The sequence below is a fragment of the Vigna radiata genome, chromosome 4 (assembly GCF_000741045.1).
Source record: "Vigna radiata var. radiata cultivar VC1973A chromosome 4, Vradiata_ver6, whole genome shotgun sequence".
Classification (NCBI taxonomy): Eukaryota; Viridiplantae; Streptophyta; class Magnoliopsida; order Fabales; family Fabaceae; genus Vigna; species Vigna radiata.
Window position 1 is genome coordinate 15,743,867 of NC_028354.1, and position 23,062 is coordinate 15,766,928.

The 23,062-nt window shown below is 30.6% G+C and overlaps 2 protein-coding genes across 2 annotated transcripts; both read right to left on the reverse strand.

Moving 5' to 3' along the window:
* Positions 1 to 154: 154 nt before the first annotated feature.
* LOC106758055 (protein LUTEIN DEFICIENT 5, chloroplastic) lies at positions 155 to 5,988 on the reverse strand. The gene is made up of 15 exons (XM_014640962.2): positions 5,441 to 5,988; positions 5,037 to 5,250; positions 4,482 to 4,553; positions 4,259 to 4,369; positions 3,736 to 3,927; positions 3,438 to 3,599; positions 2,646 to 2,741; positions 2,462 to 2,563; positions 2,124 to 2,156; positions 1,744 to 1,824; positions 1,566 to 1,648; positions 1,127 to 1,258; positions 961 to 1,021; positions 733 to 798; positions 155 to 623 (listed from the first exon to the last, which is right to left on the reverse strand). The coding sequence occupies exons 1-15, from the start codon at positions 5,764 to 5,766 to the stop codon at positions 432 to 434; spliced, it is 1,923 nt and encodes a 640-aa protein (XP_014496448.1). The 5' UTR covers positions 5,767 to 5,988; the 3' UTR covers positions 155 to 431.
* A 12,582-nt stretch (positions 5,989 to 18,570) lies between these two features.
* On the reverse strand, positions 18,571 to 19,399 carry LOC106758428 (uncharacterized protein At4g13230). Its single transcript, XM_014641355.2, has 3 exons — positions 19,230 to 19,399; positions 19,001 to 19,117; positions 18,571 to 18,913 (listed from the first exon to the last, which is right to left on the reverse strand). The coding sequence occupies exons 1-3, from the start codon at positions 19,347 to 19,349 to the stop codon at positions 18,698 to 18,700; spliced, it is 453 nt and encodes a 150-aa protein (XP_014496841.1). The 5' UTR covers positions 19,350 to 19,399; the 3' UTR covers positions 18,571 to 18,697.
* Between the last annotated feature and the right edge of the window lie 3,663 nt (positions 19,400 to 23,062).

Consider the following 23,062-nt stretch of genomic DNA (forward strand, 5'->3'; position numbering starts at 1 on the left):
ACGATAAATAAGTGAACTCAATTTTATAATTTTAAATGAACTTCAATCAATAGCAAATGCATTAAAGAAAGTGTCAACAATATTCTACTGTACTTTCCAATTTTGTTCTACATGTGCTTGGTGGACACAGCACCAAGTTTACTTGTGCAGCCTCTAAACGTCTAAATTTAATGTATTTACAATTTTATAATATGAGAATACACAATTTCAAATAAGAATTTTAAAGGCGTGAAAGATCTGTAGTTTTGCTCTCTTCCTTGCTAAAGCAGCGAGGGTGGGGGATTGTTGATTTTTTTAGGACATAAAGCTTCACCTTACTACATAATTCACTCAAAGCTAAAAGAATGAAAAGAATTCTACTCAATTTTTTCTCCTTTCCACTCATTTTATATATTGTATTGCATGGTTTATGATTTGTTACACAGCAGCAGCTAGGGCTGAGCCTGAGCCTGATAAACTTGTCCTTTCTGACTTATTTCATCCTGATCAGAAAGGCTTACGGATGGATCCACTTCCAAAGTTGACATCTGTAATGATGGTACAATAGGAGGTTTTATTCTGTGTGTTACAGTCATCTTCAAGCCTTGTGTCGTATGAATTGTAGCTCCAGTAGTCATATCAACCTATAGGTTGCACAGTATCAGTTTATCATTATTAAGACATGTTTAAGCAATCAACACTCTGGAATTTTAAGGTTATACTAAAAATATCACAACATAGTATCAAACTTACAGGTGGAGCTCCAATTGCCATTTGAAAGTTGAACCGTCTAACAAGCATTGCAAGAGCTACTACAGTCTTTACAATAAGCATCATAGAAACATACAAACATAGATACTCATTAGTATGCGCTATAGCATTTGCTCAATCTAAAGAAAACTGAATCCACTAGTAATTATGATGTCCTGCAACTAGCCCATTGGCAAGCAAAAAATTTAACAGCATAGCAATGAACATTACCTCGTACGTAGCAAACAAATCACCTACACATTTCCGTGGTCCTCCTCCAAACGGAAGATATCTTCAAGAAAGGATGGCATACATTATAGAATAGATAAACTCTTGGCTCCTCAACATTAGAGGATAGAAAGAAACAAAACATATAGACAAAATATAAGTAATATACTTGAAGCTTTGATTAGTCTCGTTAGGATTTGGTCCATCTAATGGCCATCTTTCAGGCTCAAACTTGTCAGCATCATCCCACAGTTTTGGACTGCGATGCAGGTTCCAGATAGATATAAATATATCTTCACCTCTGCAAATAAATAATGACACATAATCCCCACGGATCAGAAAGGAAGATGCTCAATATATTTCACATTGAGAGAAAACAGCTCTGTATAAAGGGAGGTCAGGTTTTTCTCAAGTTAAAGTGATTTAGTCACACTTTAGGAGGTTAGAGTAATTCACTCAATATCCAAGAGCTTTGAGTTCACAGGGGTTAATGCTAAAAGAAACTTGAAGATGAAACAAAAAAGAACAAGACTTTTAAACAAGGTGAGAAAATCTGGCAGAACTATTTCTTAACCAGTTAATCAAGATCAAATATTCATTGCAATTACCTCTTTATAGGGTACTCTCCAAGAACATCATTCTCAAGAGAGCGACGAATCAACACAGGTGGTTGCGGGTAAAGCCTCAATGACTAAAAATTGAATAGATTTATAAAAGTCAAATGCAAGATTACAAGATAGATATAAAACAGTGATGAAACTTAATACAAGTATGCCATCTTTTTACCTCATTGATCACTCGGGTTGTATATTTGAGTTTCTTCATGTCTTCAATAGTTGGATGTCTATCTCCAAGTACAGAATCAACCTAAGAAAAATCACTTATTTCTTATATTCAACTGATCTGGAGTCCTAATATGATATTTAATACTAGTTTGGAAATCAGGGGCTTCTTGTTTCACTTTTAATTACAAAACAACGAAGCCTATTTTCACTTTGTGTTCTGTTTTCAAAGATTTGAATAAGAATCAGTAAAAACAATTTTTTATTGTTTTTACTGTTTCTACAAAAATCTGAAAACAAACAACAAAGTGACATTACCATAAATAAAAGTGAGAAACGAAAACACTTTGTCGGACAAAATGGTCCTTAAGAATCTTATTAAACCTCTTCTTGGAGCTTGGACATGACTCTAGGCTCCTGCAGCCAACAAAAAAAGGAAAAGAAAAATATTCTTGTATCAGTCATTACTGCATTAAAATTAATTTTTCACCTATGCGATTACAAACAAATAATTGTTAACTGTATACATCTCAATTTGGGATTCATGACAAGAAATAATTGCAATGTTCTATTGAACATGCATTATTTACCAAACTTTTCATGCCTGAATAACCAAAACTTTTGGAATGAAAAAAAACAACATTGCAATTCTATATCAAGCAATAATAATCCCAGAACAATAATCCCCTTCTTATTGAACCTTAGCTTCATATTATTATTACCTTGGATAGTAGATAAAAGGTCCAAGTTAAAACAGCAGCTGATGTTTCATGTCCAGCAATGAGCATGGTCATTAAGTCATCACGAAGTTGCTTACTTGATACCTACAAAGAGTCATTATTTAAAACTTGGCACTTACATCCAGTTTTTTATAAAAAAATATAATTAGAGACGTAGCTAACATACATCATCTCCTGATGCTAACAAGAAGTGTAGAATACTTGGATCTTTTTCATTCATGTACTCTTCATGAAACTGTAACTCTTCTTCATCCACTATTCTCTGAAAATGATAATGGAAAAATATATAAAACTAGGAAGAGCTGTGATGAATCACAGAACGGTATTTTGATGTAAGACAAGGGAATGACAGCTGAAAATTTTCCATGTTATAAAATTGATATTTACTTAACTACAAATGCACATCAAAGCTACTGTATGGCTACATACACCAGAGAAACAATCTTTGTTGTGCAGAAATGTATACTTGGCAAGACCAATATAAATGCACATCTATATTCAGGGTAAACCACCAAAGATTTTCAATTTATGCTCTAAAGATCAAATCACAGAAATTCTCCAAATCTAACTTGTGAACAGAAAAGGAAGCAAGAACAATCAGATTTCCAGTGGTTAAATTGGATGGAACTTAAATGATGCAAAACGGAAGAACAAGCATATGATTCATTTTTAATTATGGCCATGTTAATCACCAAGTGATTCCTCGGAATTTGACTTTGGCTAATAGTTTACAAATCAAGCTCTAGTACTAAAGTTTAAAACAGAAGATAGTGCCAGAGATCATGACAAGATTCCATAATCATGATGATGAACATAAACTATTCATAGAAGATGTAAGAATGTAGACAGCATATCAATATTTACAAGTGCCTTTCTGCATTGACATCAATATTGCCTAGCATCTCACGTGAACATATTTTGAGACTATAAGCTTGAGTCAGACTAACGACAACATTACCTTGCATATTGCTATCAGATCATCAAGCGTATCGTTGATCAATTTGAGAGCTTCATTAACCTTCCTTAAACGTGGTGATATATCTTTCCATATTGGGATATCCCATACTGGAATTGGAGAAACACTTCGATCTTCTGCTTCTCTCAGTACAGTATAAACAGCCTGATATGATTAAATTAAGTGCAACAATGTGAAGCTGGTATACTATAAACAAATTCCTTGGTAGAAGATAAGTGCGAACTGGAGCAGTGTACATACAAAAGACAGAAACACAAGGGAATACTCCAAAAAACTATACCCCAACTATACCGGTGTCATTTGATAAACTATCAAAATCATAATTGAATACTGCTTTTCCAATGATATCCAGGGTCAATCGTGAGAAAAGTGATTCCATCTCAGCGTCTTCTCCATCGGATGCTGCAGCATCTAGCTTCTGGCAGAGCCTATCTGCGGCTTGTCCAAAAAGGCCAATCATAGCTGCTACATACTACAATCACAATCAGGAAATGAAATCAAATGCAAGATAGAGAAGCTGTAACGGAGATTTAAGACAAATTGAGGATGGTGTAGTATGAAGTAACAAACATCCCTTATTGACACCATAAAATAAATATATCAAAATATGATGCTCTATGCATATGCCTTGTTTAATAAGTATTTCCTTGTGGCGATTCTGTTTCTCACCTAGGTAAATTAGAAACTGATTCCTCAACTTAAGAAGGTAACCCTTTAAATCATGACCTCAGCAACCAAGAAATCTGTCTAGGATATGGTTCAAAGTTACTATAAATAAATCAGTCCAAGAAAAGTAGGAATACCTTCTGGTGCAATGCTGGGACTATAGCACGGCGTCTAACTCGCCATATTTCACCATCAGCTGGGATGAGACCTTTCCCCATTACAAAGTCTAGGATCTCAGCCAAGATGCCCTGCACATGAAGAAGTACTAAAAATAACACGCAAGTACAATGTATGAAAGAAAGGAGAGAACAGAAAAGAAGCTGCACAGCAGTGGTCATTGCTAATTGTTGAGATTATTACCTTTGAATAAGCCTTTGAATTGTCTTTCAATATGTGTTTTGCAATAGTCGGATCAGATACTATCAGAAAGGACTGCAATACAACCAAGAGCGAAACACGGTTATCCCCTGAAAGGTGTTATTTTCTTCGTTGATAAATTCAGGGTTAAGGGAGTTTCTCCCTTTTCCAGAGCCATGGAAGTTATGCAGGGATTACAAATCACCTAACATTGGCAGACCCCTGAGCTTAAACCCAAGTCATGCAATATCATAATCATAAAGGTCAAGCTAGTAATTCAAACTGTCAAGCCCCATTGCCTATACCACAAGATTTTACAAAACAGTTTGCAACCATGATTTCAGTTACAACGCCAAGGTTCATGGTGTTTCAGCCACCGCAAGACAACTGAAATTGTGGCAGCATGAACTGCATTTGTCTGTAAATTTCCTCAATAAAGAACGTGATGATATTGCAACCGCAATTTAAAATCCTGCTATCCCACACGAGGCTTTGTTTCCAAAGAAAAATAAACCACATTTCAGCCGAAAAAAAAAGAAAGAGAAAAACAGAACAAACCTTTGGTCCAAACGTCAACCTAAAAATCCCACCATAAGTAAGGTAAAGTTCATACAAGGGAATGAAGAAGGCCACACTTCGAACAGCTTTGATTGACCCTTTTGCCTCAGGAATTTTGGCGTACACACCACCCCTTTCAACCCAACCAAACAAAAACTCCAGAACTTCATTGGGCACCCCCACCTTTGCCAATCCCTCCAGTGTAGAAAGAAAACTACATCAAACCCACAAATAAATAAATAAACAAAAATCCCTCTTGGACTATACCCAATTCAAATTACACCCCATACTATAGTTAGACCGAAATTAACAACTACCCCATCATTGGATTAAACCAGAAAAAGAGAAGAAAAAATTCCGCGAAAAAAGGAAATTTTTGAAACTTCAAGGTTCTTTATACTTACAGAGATTTTTGCCTCACGGTGAATTCCCCTGAGGCAATCCTCGCAAACAATGCAGCTCGTCGTTTCTCTTCGTCAATGAGTTCCTTTTGTAGCTCTTCATCATCCACCGAACCCGGGTCTCTTCCATTTGAAGAGGAACAAGCAATCACTGAGGAAAAAGACCCTCTCTGTGTTGTTATGGAGCATGGAAAGCAAGAAGAAGAAGAAGAAGAAATGGTGGTGGTAGTGGCGAATTTGAGCCCGTTTATGCAACTTTGCTTTGCATGGAAGCGTTGAGTGGAAATTGAAAGAGGAGGGGCTCGAAGAAGAGCAATGTGGGAAGCCATGGATCACACAAAGTAGTGTTGGTTACAGAACAAGTGGAAAACAGATAAATAAGTGATTAATGCACAAACATTACACTGTAGAGTGTATAATTTGTGTACGCTTCTGAGTGGAATCTTTTGTGTAATCAAGGGTGAACAACTTGGTAGATGCCTTCTCTGGAATCTCCTTTTCTTGTTTTTATTTTTCGTCAATAACTAAGGTTTTCTTCCTATCATGCTAAGCCACGTTCTTTCCATGTGGTTTTAATCCCCACGTTTGTTTGGTCTCCACAGATAATCTTTGTATGGTAGAGTTTAAAAATACATTTTTTATCTCTCTATAGTCATACCAAATATGGATCATTCACAGTAGATTTATGATTATATTAAGTTGTTATACGTAATGTAATGATTTTTGTGACATGTTTAAATATTTTACGTTTATTTGATATTATTTTTTTATTTTTTATTTTTTTTATACATAAAAATTATATTTTTATAATTATTTTATGTTTATATTCTGGGTAAAATATCCGTAAAAGTGTATCATGATACGATTAATTAAATAAATATGAAGTTGTTTAGATACGATGTTAAATGAGGAAGAGTTGATGTTACACCATTTTTGGTGATAGTGTTAAATATTAGTGGAACATTTATTTAGGTAAACAAGTTGTTCACAAGTACTTAAATATATTTGCTCTTTAAGGAATTGGTATTTTGACAAGTGCGTGGAAGTGGTGGACAAATTTAACAGAAAATTAATAGAATATGTCTATTAGAAATTTAGAAAAATATATTTATAAATTAAAGGAAAATTGTAAAGAAGCTTGGAAAAAGTGGGTGTTATTATATGAATAAAGATGAGAAAGAAGTGTCATGAATGTAAAAAATTGGGACAACATCTCAACTTTACCATCAATGATGGTGTGTGATACTAGGTGACACATATTGGTATTTATTTAACACTTGCAAAAAAAAAAGTAAAATAGTTATAAAAAATGAATTTTTGTATTTGTGAAAAAAAATAATAATAAAATATATTGTAAAATAAATGTAAAAGATTTGTGTATCAAAATATTATTACTTTTATTATTATATGAATGAACTATTTCAAAAGACTTTGAGAGAGACAAATATGATACACAACAAAAAGAAATGTCTAATATAGAAATCTATATTTATAGTGATACAAGGCTTGTGGTGGTTTTAGATTTAAATAACAATAAATAAATTATTTTTTACTTTTTTTATATGATTTGTGATTTTAGCATTATAAATAAATATGAATAAAAAATAATGGTTAAGATATTCTATCTTCAACTCGATTTAATCTAATTATTAGATTGTTTTTGAATTTTTTATGTTTGGATTAAACTTAGTTCAATTTAAATTTATCTATTTTTATACGAATTTGATCATAAGTTTAAAAGGGATTATTTGTGTGACGTCCCAACTATATATGGCATACATAATCAAGAAGTCATCATGCATAATAATTGAAAGCAGTCAAGAGTAATTATACAGGTAATTAGGATTACAGTTATCCTTGAAACAATACTAGAATTTTAAGGCTTGAAGTAGTAGAGTTTCTCCCTTCAAAATACAGAGAATTTAAAACTTAGAACATGACAAAGTTTTCCAAAATATCCTAACCAAGAGAAATAAAACCTAGTGAACTAGGCAGCAACATTGTCATCCCCATCAAGAGTTGTTTCCAAAGTATCCTCCTCGCCATCTGCTCCTATCCAAGTGGATGATCATCGCAAAAGGAAACAAAAGCAAATATGGCACAAATACAAGCAAATGCAAGGGTGAGCTAATTATATAAAAAGCACGCAATTATATCAACATATACTTGATTTTAACTCAAGTAAAGTATATACAAGCAAGGCAATATATACATAACACAGATCCTAGCATGTTATCTTCTAGACTTGACTCGTCTAACTTTTAGAATGATAGACAAGTTATGGCGGGTCATGCACCTGTGGTGGCTTGTGATACTTGGGCTCCCCCACCTTGCCACACTCACGAGGTTAGTCCGTTCCCTGCCCTGAAGCATACTGAAAGCCTCCAAGACTAAGACCTCCTGCTACTCCTTACCACATGATTTAATCCTCTCTACATAAGAAGAATGGCCATTGGAGCGTCAGGAAGATCCCCAAGACTGAGCTCCTACTTTCGTTCTAAACACTAAGAATCTCACCGAGAGATTTTACATTTACCACCATCAACAACCTTGAAATCATGTCTCATTCTTTCCTAAGTCATATACCTTTGAAACATAACCAAACCACACATTTAAGCTTTAAAGATCAAGTCACACACACACACACAAACACACACACACACACACACACACACACACACACACACACACACACACACACACACATATATATATATATCAAAACATGCATCATAACCCAAGCAAATTAGCCAATATTCAACACAGAACAAACTCAAGAGAACATGAAACAAACACTGCGCTTTTCGCAAGGCGCACACAACTCACAAGCAATCAATGTTGATTTGCATAGCGCACCAGTGTGTCGCATAACTAAATTAGGTTGTTTCGCATAGCGCAAACGATTTCGCAAGGCGAATTATCTCGCCTAAAAACCCAGTTCTCCTAGTCGCATAGCGGAAACGATGCGCTACACGAATTGCAAGACAGAGAGCTTCTCCCTGGAGCGACTCGCTATGCGAGGCAATCCACATAGCGAGTCTACATGATTTGCAGAACCCAGCTCTGCAGAATCATGCAACTCATGCCTCTCCAACCATTATTAACCCTCTAACCTAACTTCTAACACCTCTAATTCGTGATATGGGCCTATTTAAACTTGTTTGGATAGATTTTATCAATTATACAGTGATTCTAAAGTGATTTAGGCTTGAATTCAACTTCAAAACATCACATCCTATGACCTATGGACTCTAATTCAATTATACCATTTCTAATGTGTTTTAGTTCGATTTTATCTGCCTAACAAGTCACAATTGACTTCTCTAAACTGTCCAAACAGACCAAATGCACCTAGCCCTCCAAATACTCAAAATCACTCCCTCACTTCCCCTTAGCCACCCCCAAAGTGTTTCCCAATTACGAAGTTGTTTATCTAATTGCTATAATAGTAGTGATCTCATTTTCCCCCAACCCTCCTTACATCCCAATTGGTCACTGGAGAGGACTCAGATGTTTGAACACATCAGACTCACCTTCGATGCCAACACATATGACTAGTTATAACTGACTGGACCAGGGCAGGGCTGCTCTATGATCAGGGATGTGTCAACTCAGGTTTTTAAAGTTCCTCTATCCTACCAACAAAGAAAGACTCTCAACAAGTTATAATTTAATTATCTAAGTTATTACAATTGGTCCTAGAGTGGTCTAGATATCAAATACCCAATTTTATATATCTCACTTCCTCTCATAGTAACCTGAAACAGTACATGTGCTCCCCATTACTACCCATGACAATGGTGGTTTAGAATCCTCACTCAAGACCTTTCCCAACATGGTCAATCACAGCCACAAAATTTCACAGTTTCAGCTCATACCACTCCACATGCCCAATTTCAATATTTAAGTGCAGACCACTCAAGCACAAAATGCACGTTCAAGCAAACAACATATTATTTTATACATCACATACATATATACCAAACAGTGATTTAAAATATATAATCAGTTCCCTTTGCCTTTTTGATCTTCACAGTACAGCTCAATAGAAAAATTCCCTAACCGTACCTCCCCACAGAGGCAACTCCACAGTACCTATAAGCCACCAAAATGGTGTAGAGTAAAGCCCTTAGAGCTTGTTTGGACAGGAAATACAAAGAGGAGCACTTACTAGTCACATGCAACCCGTAAAGTTGCATGCCCTAGTTACAAGAACAGTGAAAAAAAAAGGAAATCTATTTACCAGTTGGAATGAAGAAATGTTCCGTTCAAATCAAAGCCCTATGCGCCAAAAGCTATTTGGCAGCACTCAATCAAGAAACGAACGACTCAAAATGCTGAAATTGTAAAGAGAAGGTAGAGGATTTTAGGACAAAGAGTTTCTAGAGAGAAAAAAGGGTCTGAGCAAAAGTGAACTAGACTTCTGAGAAGTTCTCCCCAAAGACCATATTATCCTTAGTTTATGGGTTGTCTGCCTTAACAATAGACTCAATAACTTTACTGAATTTTAAGGCCCTTATAATGTCATACTTATTTTTTATGTACAAATTGTGTTAATTTTTTTTTTGTTTTTAATTAATTTACATAAATTTATTATATTTACTTATTAACGTAGTTAAAACTTTGAATATATTTTTTTAGATATTGTGTTATTGGTTGATTGGTTAGACGCTTCGCTATTATAACTCCTAACAAAAACAAAAGTTTTAAAAAATTTAGATTAGTTGAACCACTCAATCAATCTCTTTCAATAATTAATTAAATTAAATATTTCTACTTTTTTTAATATTATGTTTAACTTTCAAAGTTTTGAATGACAAATACTCTTCGTGTATATAATATAAATAATTTATCTTTATTTTTATTCTTACTTTATGTTATATTATTTTTAAATAATTGACATATATGAAAATTTGTTTTAAATCTATAAAAACTTTTTCATTGTCTTTAACTATATATTTATTTTATTTTGTGTAATTTTATTGAATGATATATCAAATTATTTTATATACCCATATTTGACAACTTTTACTAATTTTTAATTTTTTTATTTTTTTATTTTTATCATGTCAAATATTGTTTTGATAATTTAAAATTATTTTTATTTTCTAATTCATAATTATAAATGTAATTTTATCAATATAATTATATAAAGAAATTTTATTTATTAAAATATAATAATTTAATATTATTGTCATCGATTTTATTTATCATCATCAACATAATTTAAAGTTTAAAAAATAAAAGATTTATGTTAAATTTCATTTACTATTAGTCTAATAATTATTCTTCGTTTAGTTTTATTAGACATTTCATCACAATTGATGTATTATAATTTTTGTTAGTATGTAAAATAAATCTTATCTTTTTTTTTTATTATGTAGAATATTATTTTGATAATTTATATTTATTGTGTAACTCATAATCATATATAATTTTATCAATGGAATTGTATAAAAACATTTCATTTATTATAATATAATAATTTAATTTAATTGTTATTAATTTTGTTTATTATCCTCAACATATTAAAATTAAAAGGATAAAAATCTATATTAAATTTCAATTAATATTACTTTAATATTTATTATTTATTTGATTTTGTTATAATTGTTATTATAAGTGGTATATTATAATGTTTATTAGTATAAAAAATATAGATTTAGATAAACAAATACTATTTTAGTGTTATTAAAAAGACAAAGAAAGGTATTAAATTGATTAAATAAAAAAGTATAGACTGAAAGAAAAAAAAATCTTGGCGATAGTATTTAAAAAGATAAGAACAAAAATAACATAATAAATACCCTCCATTATAAATAAACAAAACCCTTTTTCTTCAATTCACTCTTGCCATCCTATGCATGCAATTACTAAATCATTTCTGTACCACAAGAAGAAAGTTTTTCTATTTCATTATATTTATTAAAACATTTGATATATTTTCATAAATATAATGACGCATTAAATAGATGCAACAGAAAAAATTAATGCATATCATTTTCCAAATTATAGGTCGCGCCAATATATATTTTAAATGAACTATGAAATTGAATAAGATGGTAAAAGACTTAAACAAATTAAACAATAATATGTTTAATTTATTAAATATATAATTTTAAAAATATTATCAAATACTAAAAAATTCAATAATAAATTGTGATCCTAAACTTACTTAACGCTTAAAAAATGAATGAATCTAATAATATTATTGTACTAGGAATCACCGGTCGGCCGTCTGAAATAGAACCGGACGATCTACTGGTCAAGACAAATCAGTCTATTGAAGACATTTAAATGGAAGCAGTCAGCTATCCCTGTAAGACGATCGACCAACGTGAATGAAAGGAACCGGACGGTAAGATGCGGACGGTCTGCATGATTAAGGTAAGGCCAAGATAATTAGGATAATTACATGCTTAAAGTGATTGGGCTGTGATTGAGCCTTGATTAAGATTGCCTTAATACTAGGCCCATATCCAGCACTATAAATACATGTCAGAGGTACCAGGTAAGTAAGTTCATTTATTACGCATTTACTTCTGAGTTCAGACATCCGGTCGGATAACCTAACTAACTTAAGCATCGGAGTACCTTTGGTAGATATCCTCCGGACGCATCGAACATAGGAGAAGGGAGAAGGTGAACTGTTGGAGGATAGATTTCGGGATTAGCGGACGGCCTAAGGAGAAGAAATTGTATAGGTTTGGTGACTCGGCTTCACACCGGAACAATTACAAATCCATTTTAAACTCAACCTTAAGCCTAATCAAAACTCAAATAATTGCAAAAGGAAAATTAAGAATGATTTAATTGTGTCTCTTAGGTCTTGTTCACTTGAGTGGATTTGAGGGAGAGTAATTGAGAGGATTTAAGAGGATTTGAAGATAAATTTTTTTGTTGTTTATTTAAATAGATTTGGAGATAAGTGAGAGTGAATTTTGAAGTACGTTTTTTTAATTTGTCACATAAATTAAATCCTACATTAATTCTCACAAACTTTACTTCCAAATTCACTCTCATTTACTTCCAAATTCACTTAAATAAACAAAAAAAAAATTACCTTCAAATCCTCTCAAATCCATTCAATTACTCTCCATCAAATCCATTCAAGTGAACAAGACTTTAGTCCATTTTGACAGACATTATCTTGAACAAATCAAGTGACGGTTTTTGTTGACACTTATCTTAGACCTCTTTCTCAAATGATAAGTTTATGAGTCATAAATTTCTTTTTCCTTTCTTTTTTCTTTTTCAGTTTTTATTTTCCATTCATTCTTCTAAATGGTATTAATATATTTCTCTAAACATGCACTTTTCCATCAATATACAAATTATGTTAATACGAGTTCTCTTAATTCTTAATTTAAGTTTAAAGATAATTGTCGAAACAGATTAAGAAAACATATTATCATAAAAATCTCAATCTTTATTTATTAATTAATTATGTTTCCTATTCTTAATTTGACCTTCCAATTATAACTAGAGGTATTATCAATCCAAAAAAAAAAATAAAAAATCATTAATCAATGACATCAACCAATAACAACAATTTAATAATTTATAATAAAATTTTATGTAAAAAAAAATCATTATGAACAAATTTTACTAATACACGATTAAAGTTAAAACAGAAATTTTAACAACTATTTTATTAATTATCAACAGAAACATTTGTCAATAAAATAAAAATTACTTATTATAAAAAGAATTTACTGATAAATTTATTATTAATGGAAATATTTAAAAATGAATAAAATCTTAAAATTTATTGATAAATTTTATTACTGATAAATATTTTTTCGTCGACAGAAATTAATTTACTTATAGATTTTGTCTGTCGTTAAATTTTCGTGAATAAAATGTTATTTTTTTTACAAATTTAATAAAATTTGGAGAATTTATCTATAAATTAAAAATAAAATAATGAAGATAAAGTGGATGTTGAGTATAGTGTAATCGTCCACGTTGATATTTAAAAGGGATTGGTCCCTCTGATTCTGCCATGGATATGGTGAAGCTGACATTTACGACGACGCTTCATTCTTCATCACTGTTGCTTTTCATTTGCATGTCCTCTTCTGCCACCTTTTTCAATTTTCACATTTCACTTTTTTTTTTAATTATTATTATTCTTGCACTTTGTTCATTTTAATTCTTTCTATTTTCTTTTTCACGCGTTTTCTTTGAATTATCATCATCTTATTCTCAAAATTCTTATTATTATTATAAATGAAAAAAAAAGTTGAATAATATAAAAAAAATTCTACTCGCTTTAACATTTTAAATCGAAAAATGTCATAATCTCTTTAAGAATTTGTTCATTTGTTAGTATTAATCTTCTCCATAAATCTCTCTTTAAAGATCCAATAGTTATGATTCAGCTATTTAACTTTTATTTATTTATTTTAAATACTATATTATTGTGATTATTAATTATAATAATTAGTTTGCCCTTTTTTTCCAATAACACGACCATCATATAACGTTGAAATGCTTCTAGATTTGACAAAGTGTCATACCCTTAAAAGGGAAAAATAGACAAAAGAAAAGAAAAGACAACGATTGTTTTGGTAGTTTTCTCCATAAAAGTGGTTCGTTTTAAATTTCTTTACCACACTTGATTTTAATTTCTATATATATTATTTGAATACTTTTCTTGTATGTAGTTTCTAATTAATACTACAAATTTGTTTCAGTTTTTAGTTATTAATTGATTAGGTTTAATTAGTTTGTTTTGTTGAATATTTGAATTGAAGTGAATTCTGGGTAACCCCAATGCAATTTTAAATGGAGAATATATAGTAATAATTAGAATGTTGATGGAGATAGTGAAGTATAGTGATAATAATAAATTATTAGAAGTTTTTTGTTAACAAACAATATGAATCTTAAGAATGAATATGATTGTAATAAACCTCAGAAAGATGAACTCATTCTTAAGAAGGTATTTTTCCAGTTTGTTCATTTTATTTTATTTTTTTAGTGACAACTTAGGTTCAAAGGCCTCCCTTTTCCTTTTTTCTTCTTTTTTTCTTTTCTATTTTTATGAAAACAAGAATTTGGTATGCATACTTTTCCTTCTATCTAATAAATTATGATTATCTCTTCTAACTTCTATCTTCATCTATTTTGTAATCACGTATATATTATATATCTCCTATAATGGTATCAAGTTAAAAAAAAAAAAACATATTTTTAATTGGTTTTTCAAATAAAGAAAGTTTATTCTTATTTTTTTAATTTTTTTAATTTTTTTTATGTTCATAATCTCTCTTTGTTTTAATTATTGAGAATTTTTATTCTCTCAACTAATTTTTAAAATTTATTTATTGATATTTTGGTTGTTTTTGGAGTTAAAAGCTCGTAAGTATTTTGTGCTTGGATTTACGTTGTTTGATTTTTCTTGTATCTAAAGTAAAGTGAGTTTATTTAATTTATTATTTTAGTTGACTTGGAATTTGTGGTAGGAGTTGTGGTAATATATTATATTGTTAGTCGTATGAAGTAATCAAACTAAGAAATTATGGGTGTTTGTTATGATATTGGAGTTTTAATTAGAAGTTAATGGAGTCGGGAGATTGATAAAAATAAACCTAGTGTAATATTCTTGTTTTTCTTTTTAAGTTGAGTTTTGGAGTGATAATTTGGAAATATAAATTATGTATGTATAAAGCGTATGTATATGAGAATTAAAATTTTGTTGGATTGGTTGGTATGATCTGTCTTGATATTTTGTTTAGATCGATTTGTGATAATGTTGGTGTTAACATAATTAAATTAATATTATTAAACTGTAATAATTTTAATACTGCTAAAGATAATAACCAATATAATAAAAAAGATCAAATCAATATTAAGTCATTTTTCAATTAACATAAAATTGACTCCTAAGAAAATAATTCTTATAAACTCTATATACTAAAAGGGTTAATCAAATACAATAAAAGTAATATAAGAAGACAAAGATTGTAAGATATCTTAGATTAGTATGTATCTTATATTTATCTTTTATTATTAGTTATTTATCTTATGTAACTTTGTTCTTATTTTTTAGTTTGTATTTTGAGTTTACCCATATTTTTTTTATTATAAAAAAAAAACATTCTAGGTGTATTTTCTACATAAGGAAAATTAATCACATATATAGTTTTTTTACTATATTCAATATGGCATTTAGAGCCTAAGGTTTTTTTGAAAAATCTTTGTCTCCTATGTCCATTGTAGTCGTCGTCACCATCAGAGTTGTTGTCGTCACCATTGTTAGAGCTTCAGTTTCAACTGGCGACCACATGATTCTACTCGTTTCGGCTAGGCGACCCCAGCGTCATTGAGATCGCCACCATCAGAGTCAAATGCATTCCCACATGTCAATTAAAGTTCACAAATGTCATCTTTTCTAGCCACATGTGACGGCGCGTGTGTTGTCTTCTCCGAATCTAACAACTAGGTATGACCTCCCAATTGCTTTTGGTAAAGATATACATTCTACCCATAATCCCTCTATAAGTTATATTTCTTTAAGTTATCATAGGCTATCTTAACATTTTTATACCTGTCTTTCATCTATTTCTTCTATGACCATTCCAAAATCTTTTAGCAATTCCTTAGCTCATCCTAATTGGCGTCAAGTCACATGCTAGATGACCTGAGTGCTCTATGGACTAGTGAAACTTAAGAGCCCCTCCCATTATCGTCTGAACAATATGTTGTTGGTTGTAGGTGGATTTTTGCTGTCAAAGTTGGTCCTATGGCATTATTGATTACCTCAAAGTCTGTCTTGTGGCCAAATGTTACATACATTTTTTTGTATTGAATTATGTGATACTTATCAAAGTTGGTCCTTATGGCATTATTGATTACCTTAAAGTCTGTCTTGTGGCCATACTTTTTCTATAGTGACAAAAAGGACTTTTGTCTGTTTATTTATAGTCGTGAATGATCTTCAACAATTGTCTCTTTATCAACTGGATGTTAAAAATGTGATCTTGATGGAGATTTGTGGGAAGAGATTATATGGAGCAACCTCAAGATTTCTTGTTCAAGGGGAGTCTTTTGGATTGGTATATCGTCTTCACAAATTTTTGTATGACCTAAATCAATCCCCTAAGGCTTGGTTTGAAAATTTTAACAATATTATTCAACAATTTGGTATGACGCAGTGTGAGACATGTCATTCATTCTTTTATCATCACTTGAGTGTTATATGTGTTTATAGAGCTGTCAAAATGGGTTATAATTCGCGGGCCAACCCGACCCACCACAGGTTTGAGCCGGGTTGGGTTTGAAAAAAATGTATTTTTTTTATGTGGGTCAATTTTCAACCCGGCTCATTTAAAGTCGGCTCATCCGGGTTGAACCCGTGGTGAGCCAAATTGGCTCACCAACTCACCTAATTTTATTTTATTAATTTATTATCTTATGAAACCCTAAAAAATACCATCTGACTCATTAACATGAATTGTATTGTACTTTTTTTTATTATTTTGAATTGTCTTGAGTTTAACATCATTTTGGGAATGAAATTTATTTAGATTTGATTACAAAAAGTGTAATTTTTTTATTAAAAAAAATTGTAATCCACTATTCAGTGTTGGGTCGAGTCGGGTTCAAATTTTTTTGTTCGCTAATAAATGAATTGGGTAGGATTGACTCACTAAGTGACCAATCCGTGATAGACCGGACCGGATCAGGCCGAGTGACTTGTTTTGACTGCACTATATGTCTACTTGATATATGTTGATGCCATCGTTCTTATAAACCGTGACAACCATGACATCTTCTAGATGAAATGTCTTTATAACCACTTTTAAACTAAAAATCTTAACAAACTTATATAATTTTTTATATCCATATGACACAATTTCAACAATAATATTAATAATAAAACGAAAGTTTCTATGCTCAAACGATCATCTTTTTCTCAAGTAAAAATTGAATATAAGTTAACCTTTTTATATCATAAGGTAGAAAGAGAGAAAGAAAATATATTTAAATAATTTATTCAATCGAAATAACAAGTTGGTATGGTGTTGTGGTAATATATGGGTCACAAAATTAAAGTGGTATATAACATATAGATCCTTTGTTTAGTATAGGTCATGTAAACTAATTAAGATAATAGGCAGTGAGAAACTAATTTATACACCCACGATTTACATTAAACTTATCCTACTTTTTTACTCTTAAAAATTTGATAATGATACAAGCTTTGAATAAGACATTTTTAATACAAACCTTAACATTTTCAGTAACATCTTGAATCTTTTAGTATTTAGTTTTAATTAACTAGGATTACTTTTTGACTTACTTGTAATTAGTTGAATAAGCGAACTATCCAAGCGAGAGGCTATTAAATATTCTCATCTGATATCAATATTGAATAAGGTACTTCATTTGATACTGACTCTCCTTTCTCATTTCGTTCTCATCTCTAAAAAAGTTGTTCCTCGCTTAATAGAAAATCATATTTCAAATTATTTGTCAAGAAACAATGTTTATTACACTAACCTAGTTACTTATCATTTATATACTTGCAACACTGTAATTTTATGCCAAAAATGCATTATTCTATTGAATCAATTCTATTAAAAAAAATATACTTTTTCGTTGTTGAATTAAGAAGCAAATTATGGTTTCTCATTTTCTTGTCTCGATAGGTTAGAGACCAAGATGTAGACTTAATAATGGAGTTTTGGGAAGAAGAGGAAAGGGAGAAGATTTCTTAATTATTATTTACGTTTTAGTGAATATATGTTATTTTTAAATTAAATAAAATATGTAAATACAATTTTATCGAGTGAGATGATAAGTATGTTTTGTCATAGAAAATGTAAATGTATTTTTAAAAATTGGAGGTGTCAAATAAGCATTGTTATATCATTTATTGATATAATATTTTAGAACATTATTTGCAGTAATAAAACTTTTTGTGTCAAACCAAATATTCTTAATTTTACTTAATTAATGAGAGAAATTTCATTTTATGATATAAAACAGCTTTAAAAAAGAGGAAGAACTCTCATTACCATAATATATTTTAACGAACAGAAGAAATTGTGCAATGATACAGAAAAGAATTAAAGGCTTAAGTATTTATTGATTTCAAATTAATGGCACGTGGGAAGAGACACATCAATCTTCTCCATATTGATGCCATGAACAACAAAACGAAATTACAAAAATGTGTCTAATTGTAGTGGGAAACAAATAATAGAATAGTGGTGGAAAATCTGGTATTATAGTGAAGTGGTGCTGTAATCAGTTCTTTGAGTTCATGTTGTTCTTCACTTTCTCTGCATTTTCTTTGACGTATTGAGCTGACTCTTGAGACTTTCCGACCACGGTGTCTTTAGCCCTATTGGCTGTGTCCTTAGTCGAATCCCATGCACCTTGCACTGTCTGCTTTGCTTTCTCTGCCATGCTGTGAGCACTTGCTGACATCTGATTAGCCACCTCGTCTGTCTTGTGACTCACCTGTTTCATCATTAATTCTCAACCCTAATCATGATTAATCACATCATAAAAAACCTTTTAATCACAACTCTCAAAAGTATTAATTACTTGTGCCGTGGTGTAAGCCTTGTCTTGCGTTGATTCATTCAAACTGTTGTTAACTGTTTCACTGGCTCCTTGCTTGGTGCCTTCAACGGCTGCTGAGCCTTCAGGAGAAGATGGCACCTACAGATTAAGATACAGAATTATTATAATATCATAACAACATTATAATGTTTTCACATTTCCTCAGTTAATAACACAAACACATTGCATGCACTTGAATTGAAGAATGTACTTGGATGGCCCTAGGGGTAGCAGCTGCTAATAATCTAGGGTTCCAGGCACGAGTAGCAGCAATGATTGCTCCAGCATGGCCAAACTTTGGGAGGGATGTAACAAGGGTGAAGCTTGCCATTTTCTTCTGTATTTGCTCTGTGTTAGGGAATTGTATATGATTTGTTGCATTGTAGGTCACTGGGAATATGTATATATAGTGTTTCTCAGATGTTTGTTCGTGTGCCAAGAGTTATTCACGTCAACTAGTGGTAGAAAAAACATATATTTCCACAAAAGACCCGGCATTGTAGGAAGCTGTCTAGGGCTCTTGTGGCCTTAAAAATTTCAGATTCAAACTATACATAATATTCTTTTTTTTTAATAAATACAATTTATTTAATCGTTCAAATTTTAGAAGGGATTATATATTTGATATTGAAAGGCACGTTTTCTATTATTAGTTTATTAATGATGTTGAAAGAAAGTAAATTTTTAATGTTAGTTAAAACTTAATCAATGTATGAAGTAAGTAAGTACATTTTTTAGAGTCTATTATGGGGGAATTCTCGATTTATAAAATTTAAAAGTAGGTAAATAATAATATAATTTAAAATTTAAAATATTATAAATAAATATTAATATATAATTACGTTATTCGCAAATTTGAAAGAAACATAAATTCGTAAGAGTTTGATGCGTTACTTTTTTTTGGTATCCCTTGGTCCTCCATCCCACTTGCTGCCACCGCTTGATCCTGAGTTTTGGTTGACTCCAGAACGTGTTTCTTTACCAGCACTGGTAGTCTCTATAACGTAATCATAGTAGTCAAAGTTTTTCCTCCATTAACAGATATGTTTTTTTTTTTTTTAAAAAAAAATACTTATTTTTAATATTTAGGATTATTTATAATTAAATTTAAATTTTGGATTATTTGTTGTTGCGCATTTACAATTATATGTTGAACATGTTGGTTTTGTTTCCATGGATGTTCGACCCTCAACAATATCTTTATAAGTGGTATTGTGTAGTGATTTATTTGGAAATTATAGAAAGTAGTATTGAAAATCATTACTTGTAAACTTCAATTGATCATTTGGACAGTTTGAGTTTGAGAAGGTTGAATGAATGTATAAACGAAGTTGTTACGTTGTGTAGTAATTGATTGAAGTTGAGTGCATGCTAATCGAAATAGTGATGTGTATTTGAATGATATTGAAAAGTTTTTCAATTTGCTCATCAAAATGCAATACCAGTGAATAGAAAATATTAGTGAATAGAAAATATTATTGTCCCTGTGGTAATTGAGAAGACGACTACCAATTGAGTTGATACAAGAACATCTTCTTTGTGACGATTTCTTAAGGAGTTATAGAATATGGACTTGACAGGGTGAAGTTCTAAACCTCACAACAATATCTCAATCTCAAGAGTCGAATGTATATTATGAAGATCACATAGAAGATATGATTGATGATATTGGAGAAGAAAAATTTCAATGCAAACATGTGTATATATGATTCATTGAAAGATGATTAAGAGAAAGATTTATATCTCGGTTGTACAAGATTGACATGCTTATCAACAATATTAACATTATTTAACATCAAGAGAAGAAATGGGTGGATTGATATAAGCTTTAACGAATTGCTTGAATTGTTGCATGAAATGCTCTCAAAGGGTAATATGTTGTCGATCCTTCACTATGAGACGAATATGTCCGATGGATATAGAGTATCAAAAAATACATGCATGTCCAAATGATTGTATATTGTATAGAAAAGAGTTTCAAACATTAACTAAGTGTCCAAGATGTGAGGTATCACGATTCAAAATGAAGGATGATGATGTTGATGAATATAACACGAACAAGGGTCTTAATGTTAAAGTGTTATGGTATCTCTCAATCATACACCACTTTAAACATTTATTTGCCAATGTTAATGATACAAAAAGTCTTATGTGACATGCAAAGGGAAGAAAAAGTGATGGATTGTTATGACACACAATTAATTCACTTTAATGGATGAAAATTTATACTTTTTATCCATAGTTTAACAAATTTGAGGCTTGGTCTTGCAATAGAATGGATGAATCCTTATGTTAATTTAAGTAGTAAGCATAGTTCATGGTTTATTTTGCTAATCATTTACAACTTTCCTTATTGGTTGTCTATGAAGAGAAAATACATGATGTTATCTATAATGATGTTAGGACTAAGGCAAACAAAATGATATTGATGTTTATATAGATTCATTGATAGAAGATTTGAGATTGTTGTGGGATGAAGGAGTTGAGGTGTTTGATGCATATGGAAATGTCAATTTCAATTTACAAGCTTTGTTATTTTACACCATTAATGATTTTACAACGTCTGAAAATTTGAGTAGTTATAGTGTGAAGAGACATTATGTTTGTCTAATATGTGAAAAAATATCATTGATTAAAACATGGGAGGAAAACATGTCAAAGTGGTCATAAAAAATTTCTAAGAGTAATCACTCAAATCCTAGGTTGAAAAAGACTTTCAGTGAATGTTAAGAGAACAAAATCACACTGTCATCTTGATGAGTGTATATTTATGTCTACATTTTAGGTTGTATTTCAAAATTTTGATGAAATTTTTGTGCTTAAATGATTGATTTAAATAAGATTTGTGATAATTGGACTTATCGAGTTTGTGAATTAAAAGATCTTAAAAAGTGATTTTTAATTACATAAATTATTTATGAATATCCTAATATTTGTTAATGTAACTAAAGTTAAAATTTGATTCATTCAAAACAAAATTAAATTGTTCTGAATTACAAAATAAGTACAAAATTAGCAAATTCTAAAAAGAAATATATGAGAAATGAATGTATCCCTAATTTGATTTGTATATTCTCTTTTTCACACAGACAACACATAAAATATGTTCTGCACTATATAAAATATTTTACCCTTTAATTTTCCTATTTACATCTCTTCTACCACTCATAAAATCTAATTCATCCATGATCATGTGGCAACATCCCAAACACACATACTTTTATCATGAAGTTGCATATATGTGTAAACACATTATATTGAACCAAAGTAATTTCTTCGAACACTTCCATTATTTTGACTTGTAACTTATAAACGTTTTATATTTTGAAATGTAGAATCTTGAATACAACTTTTTGTATACCAAATTGTGTATTTTAAAATAGGGTTAAATATGTTTTTAGTTTTTTGGGACATTTTGGTTTTAGTCCATTTTTAAACTATGGTATAATTTAGTCCTTCAACTTTAGAAAACTCTGGTTTTAGTCTTTTTTACTATTTTTTTTAACTTTATTTGTTGTTTCAAACGCGTTTCTCAGTTAACATTGAAGCAAAAATGTTTCAAATAGTGTAAACAATTCAAATGTTATAGTGAAACAACAACAAATAAAATTAAAAAAATTTGGTAAAAACGACTAAAATCAATCAGAGTTTTCTAAGGTTGAAGGACTAAATTGTACCATAGTTTAAAAATTGATTAAAACCAAAATCGCTCCAAAGTATAGGAACTAAAAACATATTTAGTCCTTTAAAATATAAAATAAAAAATATATTTTAGATTATATAATTTGAAATACGTATTTTGAACTGTGATTTTCAGAATATAAAAAATTATTGTACATTTTAAAATATAAAATAAAAAAATATGTTCTAAATATTCACAATTTGAAATTTAAAAGTTTATAAAGATATACTAAGAAATTTAAGAAGGAATAGAAGCTCCCTTGAACAAGTGTTGTTGCATAAATTCAAGGTGGTGTATCATTCATTGTTAAATAGGTTATAAAAGATTAGTTGATGTAGTTATGCGACGAAATTTATGTAGAA

What these genes read in the sequence shown, in the direction of transcription:
- LOC106758055 (XM_014640962.2), bottom strand. Translation starts at nt 5,766, where the DNA reads ATGGCTTCCCACATTGCTCTTCTTCGAGCCCCTCCTCTTTCAATTTCC. An exon ending in ATGACACCGGTATAGTTGGG is followed by an intron (nt 3,600 to 3,735) that starts GTATAGTTTTTT and finishes TAATCATATCAG; the next exon opens with GCTGTTTATACTGTACTGAG. An exon ending in CCTTTTATCTACTATCCAAG is followed by an intron (nt 2,157 to 2,461) that starts GTAATAATAATA and finishes TGTTGGCTGCAG; the next exon opens with GAGCCTAGAGTCATGTCCAA.
- LOC106758428 (XM_014641355.2), bottom strand. Translation starts at nt 19,349, where the DNA reads ATGGCAAGCTTCACCCTTGTTACATCCCTCCCAAAGTTTGGCCATGCT. An exon ending in CTACCCCTAGGGCCATCCAA is followed by an intron (nt 19,118 to 19,229) that starts GTACATTCTTCA and finishes CTTAATCTGTAG; the next exon opens with GTGCCATCTTCTCCTGAAGG. An exon ending in AGGCTTACACCACGGCACAA is followed by an intron (nt 18,914 to 19,000) that starts GTAATTAATACT and finishes ATGATGAAACAG; the next exon opens with GTGAGTCACAAGACAGACGA.